The following is an 11,488-nucleotide window of genomic DNA, read 5'->3' as shown; positions in this document are numbered from 1 at the left end:
GTTTTTATGTTCCTTAAACACATTTTTGAGGAGTTGATGATGTTTCCACAGTGCTTTTTTTAAAACTCAAAACCAAATGGATCTCCCTGACTCAAATCGAAGCACATGTCACGAAGGCCACTCATGTTTCAGTCAAGTATGCAGTGTCAGATTAATCATTTTTGTCTGAATTTATGAAGTGGTGCTTTACCCTTTGTTCCTGCCATATTGGTAGAAGAGTTTGAATGTACAGCCAAAAGTGGCCATTTACAAGAAATTTGAGATTTGTTCAGATGTCAAATGTATTTGATGCACCAAGGCAATTAATTATAGAGTAAGTAAAAAGCACCCCAACAACAACACCCATGTAGATGCTTGAACTGACACGCACTCGTTTCCTCATACTTTCGGATTGCTCTGAGTGACAATTTGGCAGTGCTTGATAAGAGTAGGAATGAATGCACACGAGGGCTGTTTGCAGTCTGGAGTGATCTGACAATTTGGATTGTAACACTTTGTATTAATTTTTCTTCTTTGATTGATTGACGGTTGGAATATGCTCTCATGTTTGTCTCGTTCAAGCTATTAGTTTGGGATTTTAAGTGCATAAAACGAGCATCTAGGAGACTCCTGTTCGCCACAGTTCAATGCGGGCCAGTAGCTCATTTGTTTTCCACGTTTGACAGTTCATAATAGGCGCATGAACAGAGACACATTAGCAGCAAGAAATTAGGCAAAAGAGTTTGACTTGCCCTGCCTATGCCTAGTTATATTCAAAATGTACTGTCAAGACATGCAGTGCTACCCTTAGTATGCCTTGTCCTAACTTTCAGTGGACTTGATATATATATAAATATATATACACACACTCACACATATATCTACTATATTGGCATACTACTAATGATTATTGATAACTTAGCAGTTAAGCCTAATTAAGTATAACCTTACCTTGTATTGATTACATAGAACTTCTTGTTATTGAGCTATGCTATATGACATGTATTGCTGATTAGATGGTTAGTGATTTTTTTTTTTTTCCTTATGAGTCACTTCAGAACTGTCTGTTTTGTGAGGTCTAGATGATAATCTGCTGCCCTAAACTGCCTATAAATGTAATTGAAGCACCCTGAAATTGTTTGTTGGAGAGAAAAAAAAATATATAATCAAGTTTGTACCATGTTGCATTGAATTTCGGGGTTTAAATGACATATGAAGGAGCACATTTGGGCCTGGAAGCAGATTCCAGCTGGTATGGAAATTGAGAGGGACGTTCTGGAGTGACCTAGTACGCTTTACCGAGGGATCATATTATTACTACTGCTATTATTATGATGATGACAGTGATGATAATGATTGTCATTATGACTACTTCTATCTTCCTATATGCTATTGATATATGTATATGTTAATTGCTATGTATAACACTTTAAATATATGTATCCATGTATGAATATAATACTTAACAGTGAATTATGTCTATGTATGCTTAGTGAGCTGTCCAGAATAGAGGAATTGAGGTCTTTTTCTTCAACCTAAACACAATGAAAAGCAACCGACGTCATTAACGTATAGTGTCGTGCTTTCGTGGTGTGTTTTGGTTAGTCTGTTTTCTGAAACTTGGGATCTCTTGTAAGAGGGTTTAAGTGTTTGTAGTACAGAGACATCTTTAAAATGTCTTAGCAAATTCCCTCTGCACCATATTCCTGATCTTTTTGCTTCAATTCTCACAGTGCTATACTGTGACGGAACACAAAGCATACATGGATATTTGTTTGTCTGCATAGCGCCTTATACATTTATATACAATTATAAATACCTTAACAAATAATCGTACTCTTTCAGTATAATGATATATATATACACACTCTTAGACCATTTGTTTAAGGAAATAGGGAAGGGAAGTGTATCGTAAATGTTCTCTCAGTGACAACGGAGTCTGGTTTTGCACGTAACTCGCATCGAAAATATTCAGAGGATCATGCTAGATCAAATTAGAGCTGAGGTTGTGTACTTAACCATAGAGAGAACAATGAGAGCCGAGATGCTCAGTTAACTCTCTCTTGCTCTAATACGGGATGAAGTTGGCAGTCATTCATATATCAAAGGGTTAGTACTGCTGGCCATTGACTATCTGAAGGCTGCAGTAATAGTCATGTACCCACCACCCTCATTCTCCACTTGAGTTTATTTTATCACAGAACTGGAACGTTCTGGGCTTTCTGGACTGACACCAAGAGAGATTGCCCATTTTAAAATTAGCTTTGCGTGTCGCACTTTCTGAGTGTAAACCATAATATGTTGTTCATAATCCATGTTCAGCCTAAAAAGACAATGTGGGATTTAGCAAATGTTGGATTATATCGGTTGAGACTTTTCTGTTAGGATGGCTTTCATTTTCACCTGCATAGATAACCAGTGAAAATCAGGAGTTTGAGAAAAATGAAACGGTTAAACAACAATGCCTCTTTTTGTACTGTATTTTTACATTTGTTTGTTTTGTTTCTCCTTTTCTCCCTGGTTGGAAGTGAATTATTGATCACAGTGGACCAAATCTCATGAAAGTGTTTAACAATAAATAGACTGTTTTAGAAAATGTGTGAGATGTTATTGCTTTTTATTGAATTACTTGTTAGACAATGTTGTCGATATGTTAGCTCTGAGGTTATCTATATCCTACTGTACTGAACAATAACAAAATGTTTTTTAGGAAATGCATTTAAAAGTTACAGTATATGCGTGGGAATGGAATGGATTTAAAACAATTGATTACTCATGCTGCATTACATATATTTTGTCCAATCTGATGTCCATTTTCCCTAATTCATAGGTTTCATGTGGTGTCACATTGGTATATGTAGCTGGAGGGCAAAACAAGGCTTTCCTCCTTTGCCAACCAGTTATTTTTACCAGGTTTGTACTAAGTAATAACTTAGTAAGACAGTTCAATTTATGATTTATTGATGATGAATATGCAAGTAGATGAACCCACCAGAATATAAACGTTAAGCGTTTTAGAACGTCCAGTTGTTTTTAGTGATCAGCCGCTGTATATGTATCACAAGTGCCCAAAACTAGCATTTTGTTCACACATTATTATTTGTTTCTTAAGGTGATCTAAATATCTGTGGCTTGAAACGGAAGGAAAATTGACGCCAGTTCTACAGTATTGGCACTGGCAGGGACATAAATTTAGTTAAGTTTGCTGCTTCTGTATGTTGTGGTGTTGATTCACATTGTTTCTAGATTGTTGTGCAGAGTGGTCAGATGAATTCTAAATAATTGCCAAAAAGTTAATTGGTGAAAAAAACAAAAACACTTTTTTGGCCCTGCCACAACACGACCAGTTAAAGTTGATAGTAGGGCATCAAAAGATGTAGGTGTCTTTGTTTCCAAAGTATTTTCAATTTTGATATTTTTAGGTCAAACCGTTCTTGTCTGTCGGTCATATAATGGAGGTCTATGGTCACCACCTCAAAGAGCATGCACAGAGAAGTCCAAATTAAACATGATTTAATGACTCGTAAATGTAAGTACACATAGATGGCCTAAGACACGAAACGAGCGTTTTGTGTGAGAAAACGAACAGTATTTATATTGTTTTTACCTCTTGTTACCACAGCCAAGTGATCTGAGGGCATGGACGCTTTGGTCTGGAAGTGATCTCTCACGCGTGTTCGTCACTCATTGTTTACACAGAGATTTAAGAAGCATTACCCTTCACTGTGAAGATCTACACATATTTAAATATACAGGAAATTGCTATGGAATATGATTTTGATATATCCACAGACAACGTTGAATTTTTTTTTTCACAACTGCACGAGAGATCACTTCTGGCGCCTTCCAGTGCTTGCGCAGACCGAAGCGCCCGCGGCCTCAGATCACAATCACTCACCCTACTACTGAGTCCTGTGTCGTGTGTGAGCCTCCTTTTTCATCCGAGGGAGGCTCTCTCACAATTCTGCCCATAAACACTGCCAGTGCCATGAATAAAGAATGTCAAAATGTCCTGCAAGATCCTCCAGCATGATGGGGCACCATGTCACAATCAAGAGTGATAATGAAGTGGCATTCAGATCAATAAAAATTTGGGATGCATGCCCACCCAGGAAACACCTCGGATGTTAAACTCGGAGAGAACCTGTGATCAATCCGAGTTTGAAAAAGGCATGTGGACAAGCAGAAGGCCACAATCTACTCCGAGTACTAATAATAAGACAAAAATGGATCGTCATCATTCAGGATTTTGTCTAGAAGCAGAGGTTATGAAGAAGAGTTAACACACCTAAATATCGACTCTTTGCATATATTGATCTACAACTGAAGCAGAAATCTTTGTGACACACAAAATGATGTCTCTGCCAATCAGAGCAATCGGTAACGGGGTAAAAGCAGACCCATAAAGAGGCTAGAGATATGAATCTGGGTGAAAGGTGGTGTGACTGGTGAGAGGTGACGATTCCATCTAGACCATAGACTGTAAAAAAGACCCGGATTTCAACATCTCTGCGCCAGACACGTGAATTGAGTGAAAAGTATGATAAGCAAGTGGAACTGGAACTCAAAACAAGTATGGCAAATAAATCTGCACGGTTAGTGGAACGGTAAAAGAGCAATACTAATTCTAGGCCTATTTTAAACTTTTTTTTTTTTTACAACTGTGTTGTTTGGTACGAAGGTCAAAAGGTCAAAGATGATATTAGTATTAGGCTATGCATATTCATTCCACACACCTGCGCTCCGTACGACATGCATTTTTTCATCCAATACTCTCATGCATTTATATAACTAGTCTATGGCTATTTAGTCTACTAGCTATTTTTGACCTAATTTTTTTTTTAACTCGACATACATGATGTCTGCCTCTCTGTCGCTGGTAGTGTGAATGACACTGATAGCGCCGTTCAAAATGACATTTTTGCCCACACACTTTCGTAACACTCACTGACACGCAGATGTTTTTGCCTTAGATAACTTGTCTGGATCTCTATTGGCTCACGGACTGAAGACACACAGCTTGAATGACCAATAAGCGACCGTGCGTATTGAATATTAATCAAAAGGCAGACTGAAACGATATTCATTGGTCAAAACGTTCAACCCTATGAAAACAACGCGGGTGACTAGTTAAGTAACTTCGTGTTAACATGAGGACACTACAGACCTTGTGACCGCGATAAAAAGTTTCTGAATTCTCAGTGTTGTTGAGTTACTCTTAATGCGAGAGACAGTTTGATTTGCTGAAAGCTGTTGTTTAATTGATTAAGCGTCTGCATCCAGCCTTTTCCCCAGGTGTTGATACTGTTACTGTTTTGGCATGGCTTCAGAAATTCCGGAAATATTCAAATCTTTGCTCGAGTACCCCTTCTCTGTCCCTTCGATTGATGACAGTGGTAAGAATTTCTCTTATTGAGCATACATGTACATCGGGACACTTATTAACCTGTATTTCCACTATAAAGCCGAATCTGTAATTGTCATACCGTAGAATTGTAACGTTACTTGTGACATTAGATACTACGTTAGGCATTAGATCAAGTGATTCAAAATGTGACGTGATTGATTCTGTTTCCAGTTTTATCCCACTAACAAGAAATGCAGCTTTTTTTGATGAACGTGAATATTTTCTTTAATAAATAAATACTGTGTATTGAGAAATTGTTTTCTAACATCTGTTTTTGGCTGTATTTCATTACTAACAGTGTCTAGATATCTGCAATTAAACTATTAATATTATAGCAAAAATGCATTAACCTAGTTTTCCCTTCTCCCCAGTTGGGGCCTGTTCCAATTTACATATTTATTTATTTATTTATTTAGCAAGTTATCAATGAATATTCAATGAGTCATTTCATTTTGGCAGCATGTAGACTGCCTTTTATAAAGGTTTCTGTGTAGATTACATTTACTGGTGTAGCAATTAATTGCATAAATATAAACCAAACATAAAAAAAACTTTTATTTCACTTGGGGAAGGCATATTCAGAACGATATGATTTTGTCAAATATATTAAGACATGCAAAGTGGGACAGATATTTTAAATATGACAGATTTTTTTAGATATCAATTAACTGTGCAATAATAGAAATATGCAATCACTGTTAATTTGTAGTGTATTATATGCAAGAGAACAGATCATGCCATATGACCGAATAACATAAATTGTATTTCCCATGTCACAAGGGCAAGTTACAACCCAACTCTACACGTGAGACATGCGATATTTTTCTTGTATCTATTCTGCTTTGCGATTGGTCTGTTTGCACACAAACGTGTCATGAGTGCACGTGTGCGAGGCCATGTGCCAGTGCCCGTAGGCTTGATAAGATCCTGTCTGTTCCCGCGAGACATGAGCTTATTAATTGCAATGACCAAGCTTGTTTATTATGTTAATCCCTAACATTTATTACTTGTTATAAGTAAATGTTTGAAGGTCAATTGTAAAATTAATTGATTTGGAATAAATTGGTCTATTAATTACAGAAGCGTAAATGGCTCGTGTCATTTTAAAGTTGCATGTGGCATAAATGCACATACTCTATATCGTCATTGTATCCAGATGGGTCTCGTGTCATTAGTGAAAAATACAACCGTTTTGACCGCCGACCAATGCGTTGTAGCTTTTGAAGACAACTAACCTTCATTTTACGCACAGACACCTAGCTGTGTCGTCACGTCTACTTAATTATTCATGAGAGCAGAGCCACAACCAACCTATCCGCATCGAAAAACGTTGTTTTTTTTCTGCAGAGGGGGCGTGGATATTAAAACACTTTTGTAGCTAACTGGAAAATGGGGTCGAGACTCGAGGCAACACAGATAGAGTCTGTGAGTTGAAAGGTGTCGACTGGCGAGGTGATTTAATTTTTTCTCCCTCGTACCCAAAGTATTGAAGAAATTTAAATATTTTTTCGTAATTAAACCAGGGATTTGAAGTCGTTTTTTAAAGTTAAGCTATTTTCACGTGCTGTCCGAAGCGTCGGTAAAAATGGACGCGGAGCCTATTTCGGTCACGATGGACTCGGGCACTGATACTCCGATTGCCTTCCCAGTAGTTTTAAAGAAAATCATGGAAATTCCTCCACCGAATCTTCTGGAAGGCGATGATGGCGGTAAGTGCCTCTGCCTGCAGCTGTCGGGCGCGCGGTCGCTGCATTGCAGAATTCTTATCGTCAAATGCATCTTGTATGTTCATACAACGACAGACCAGGTATCATTGCCTCTTTATGTAACTATAGAACGTGTTTTTGTGCTATTTACAACTTGGTTCGGGGCACTTAATGTTGCCAACTCATAAAAACCGGATGGAACCAGTGATGTCCACTTCCTAAATGAATCGTTCTTTAGAGTCCGATCTCAGTTGGTTTAATAACGATTCGTCACTTTATTACTATTTAATGTTCATGCAAATTATGTAGATGTTAAAATGTTGTTTTTGTATGCTGAATCTTGCAAGCAAACTGCACTACGATATATGAAATTAAAGGGACAGCGCGCCCAAAAATTTCATAATTTACTCATCCTAACGTTGTTCCAAATCTGTATGAATTTTTTCTTCTATTAAACACAAAATAAATATTTTGAAAAAATGTTTGTATTTTTTTCATAGTTAGTGGGTGCCGTCAACTGTCTGTTGGTTGCCAACATTCTTCAAAATATGTTATTTTGTGTTCAATAAAATAAAGAAACATACAGGTTTGGAACAACTTTGGGGTGAGGAAGTGATGACAAAATTTTCGTTTCACTGATACAATTCCCCCCCCTTAAATTCCAGTTATCTGCCAAATCTCGTCACATCTTTTGTTAAATAGATTTTCTCAGGTGAACCTTTGTTGGCCTTTCTAAATACTTATTGTCTTTCAGTTTAGACTCTATGTGTTTGATTGCCTGTCTTTCTGATGCAATATCTGGGATTGGAACAAAATATTTTGTCTGTCATAATTAGTTTAATACGGTAATTTTGATATTGCAGATAATGATAAAGAGAAACTATTTGAGGATGTGGACTCTGGAGGGGTCAGTGGAATGGGACCATCAGCCGCCTTAACGCCTGCCATCTGGGAAAAGACCATTCCCTATAATGGCGAAACCTTCCACCTGGAATACATGGATCTGGAGGAATTTCTCATGGAGAATGGCATTTCTGCTTCAGAAGACGAGGGTCAGCAAAAGAGTCTTGGGAAGGAAAACTTACTCCTGACAACTGAAAAACCAACCACAACCTCTACAAGCGAAACAGACCCAGCAATCTCTCTTATGCCAGTCATGGAACTGGATCAATGTGAGGAGGAAGTGGTCACATTCACGACATCCAGTTCTAGCTCAACAGACACAAAATCAGGTCAGCAGAAGGAGAACCGAACACAATGTACTTTCTCTCACAATTCACTAAAAAAGCTCAGAGCTAAGAGTCAGCTTGTTAAAACATTCAATTAGAATAACAAATAATGCCTGGAGGAAATAAAACAGAACTATATTTAAATTTCATTTCATTGTTGGTATTCACTCATTGACTTTTCACCACAGATGAGGACCGTGTGACACCAGAGCCTATTGATCCAGAGGATATCGAGGTAGAGATCAACTTCGAGCCGGATCCCACAGACCTTGTGCTCTCCAGCATACCCGGAGGAGAACTGTTTAATCCCCGCAAACATCGCTTCTCCGAGGAGGAGCTGAAGCCTCAGCCTATGATCAAGAAAGCAAAGAAAGTATATGTGCCCGAGGAGAAGAAGGTAAATACACTTAAACCTTAGCTAAAATGAAAGGATACAAATAAATACTAATTCATATTATTAATAAAAACTATGAGTATGCCAATTATACAAAAAAAAAACATTGCAGAAATACTACCTTAATATTGAGTAACATTACACTTGAACTCTGATCAAGAAAGCCAAGCAAGTATTTGTGCCTGAGTGCCAACACTTAATTGTACTGTTACACACTAAACATTAATTTGGTGAAAATTATTTTAGGGAGTTTCTTAAAAAGTCGCTGTTTGGATTTAAATAGGCAAATGCGTGAGGGTCTATTCCTGGATCATTATTGCAGTGATTATAATGTTTCTGGCATGTTAAATTAGGGCTGTGAAACGATTAATCGCATCCAAAATAAAAGTTGGTGTTTACATAATAAATGTGTGTGTAGTGTGTATAATTATTTTGTATATATAAATACACACATATGCATGTATATATTTAAGAAAAATGTGTTATTAATATATCAAATATTTGTATTTATGTAGAATATTAATTTTGTATAAAGTAAATGCATGCACGTGTGTGTATTTATTTAACAACATAATTATACACACTACACACTCATATATTATGTAAACACCAACTTTTTTATTTTGGATGTGATTAATCGCGATTAATCGTTTCACAGTCCTATGTTAAATGTTTGGCAACAGTTCTGATGAAGTGTGTGGCTTTTCATTTCTTAAACAACAATCTAGGAAGACGCATCATGGCCATACTCCAGGATGACAATGTCACGATTCATCAGGCTCAAATTGTGAAAACAATGGTTGGGAGTGAGCATGAAGAATCATTTTCACACATGAAACTGAAAGTCTATGGGATGTGCTGGAGGAGACTTTACAGAGTGATGGACTCTTACAATACAAGATCTTCACCAAAAATGGATGCACCTCTTGATGGAAATAACATCACTGCATTTATTTACATCTAGAGGTCAAGATCTTGCACTGACAATGCAAGAGTCCAGCACTCGGTAAAGTCTCCTCCAGCAAGACTTTCAAGGAATTGCCATCAATTAGGGTTAGAAGAACTGCTGTAAACATTTCACCTTCATTCACGAAATTTTTCACAACGTTTATGTCCACTGTCTATTTCAGGACGACAAATACTGGCAGCGGAGGAAGAAGAACAATATTGCAGCCAAACGCTCACGAGATGCCAGGCGGCTTAAAGAGAATCAGATCACAGTACGAGCAGCCTTCCTGGAGCGAGAGAACTCGGTGTTGCGGCAGGAAGTGGCAGAGTTACGCAAGGACTTCGGGCGCTGCAAGAACGTGGTGGCACGCTATGAAGCCAAATACGGGCAACTGTAAGAGACAATTGTGCAGACAGAGAATTTGCATCATTTGCAAATTGCATTTGCTCATATAGCTCGCACTCCGACTTATGAACAAACACTAACTCTTACAAGTGAAGAAGGTCACTGTTACAAATGTGGTGATTTACAACTCTTTCTCTTCTTTTTCAAGTGGACCAGCTGAAGACCTCTAAACAATTATTGATTTAGTTGCATTGTCGAAAGGCAATAAATTAATAATGGTATGGAATGAAGAGGAGAAGACAGAAGATAAGTGAATCAATAATTCAGACTGTAAAGCTAAGTGATATTCATATGATTATGAATCCTGTCAGCCGCTCTTATCAATATAATAATCTTATATTCAGTGCAACAGCATACCCAATATTTCCAATAGAGCTTTTGGGTGCTTTTTTTTTTGTAATGCATTGCGTTGTTGAAAAGGTCTTTCCCCCTACCTTTTCTCGTTTTATGGTAGTTTTAACTCAAGGAATAATGTGCGTTGGAAGTCACTGGTCTTTATTCATAAAGAATGACTGGCATTGACTTTAGTATACTTGTTTATCCCTGAAAAAATTACATTGATTCTAAGAATTCATTTAACAAATTTGGTGCATTTTACCACTATATGTGCATTTTTATCTGCAAAAGAATTAAAATGCTATTCTTGAAAAAGGGGGAGAATGTATCACTTCAAAAGTATGTATTTACAAGTAACTGAGAAAAAAAAAAACACATTAAGCAGGTAATGTACATTTATCATGTTTTTGTGCTTCAAAAAAACAAAAACCCTGTTAAATGTTTGTGTGTCAGCAAGTGCTAGAATTCATCAAAAAACGTACTGGAAATATGTGCACTGCACTGTTGTATATCTGCAAAACTTGACAATTTTACAGTAGATGGAGTCTTTCATTATAACTGTTAGATCTCCTAAACCACACCTTGTTTACTGGTTCACCCTTTCTGGGACTCATGGAGGTCAGTTTATGGACAGAAATAACCCTCTGCACATGTGACGGATCTTGTTTCTGTTTGGAACTCAGCAAAACAAATGAAGTGCTGATATAGTAAGGTTTTTTTTCCATATGTATCATATGATGTATATTTTTTTAGATAACTTCAAATGTTTTCCAGAAAATGGCTTCGCAGTGTGAACCGTTCTTAGCTCAGTCAACAAGGATCCACAAGTGTCTTCAGCGGAGTGCCTGTAAAGCACGCTAAAATTACAAATCAGAAACCAAACTCAAACCTCTTGAAAGGGCATCAGCCCCCTGCTCTCTGCTGTCCTACTTTTTCAGGTACATATTTTGTGCAACTCTTTCTCTCTGAAACATTTAGGGTTGCGTTCTTCCTAGTAAATGCGCTTGGCTATGTCACATGTTCATGTTTACACAATTCATTTGTAAAAACGGATTGTGGGTAATTAGAGGACCTGTAGTATAA

The 11,488-nt window shown here is 37.3% G+C and overlaps 1 protein-coding gene across 2 annotated transcripts; it reads left to right on the top strand.

The window, feature by feature from the left end:
- The first annotated feature begins 5,129 nt into the window (after window positions 1-5,129).
- On the top strand, window positions 5,130-10,815 carry tefa (TEF transcription factor, PAR bZIP family member a). 2 transcript variants are annotated; one of them, XM_039685390.2, is made up of 5 exons: window positions 5,130-5,375; window positions 7,956-8,324; window positions 8,510-8,718; window positions 9,846-10,057; window positions 10,218-10,815. In XM_039685390.2, the coding sequence occupies exons 1-5, from the start codon at window positions 5,300-5,302 to the stop codon at window positions 10,237-10,239; spliced, it is 888 nt and encodes a 295-aa protein (XP_039541324.2). In that variant the 5' UTR covers window positions 5,130-5,299; the 3' UTR covers window positions 10,240-10,815. The 2 variants fall into 2 exon arrangements, with proteins under 2 accessions (XP_039541324.2, XP_039541323.2); XM_039685389.2 differs by lacking the exon at window positions 5,130-5,375 and adding an exon at window positions 6,776-7,095.
- Window positions 10,816-11,488: the final 673 nt, after the last annotated feature.

The sequence above is a fragment of the Pimephales promelas genome, chromosome 17 (genome assembly GCF_988280905.1).
Source record: "Pimephales promelas chromosome 17, fPimPro1.hap1.1, whole genome shotgun sequence".
NCBI classification, from domain to species: domain Eukaryota; kingdom Metazoa; phylum Chordata; class Actinopteri; order Cypriniformes; family Leuciscidae; genus Pimephales; species Pimephales promelas.
Note: the sequence above shows the minus strand (reverse complement) of the source record. Positions and strands in the feature narration are given on the sequence as shown.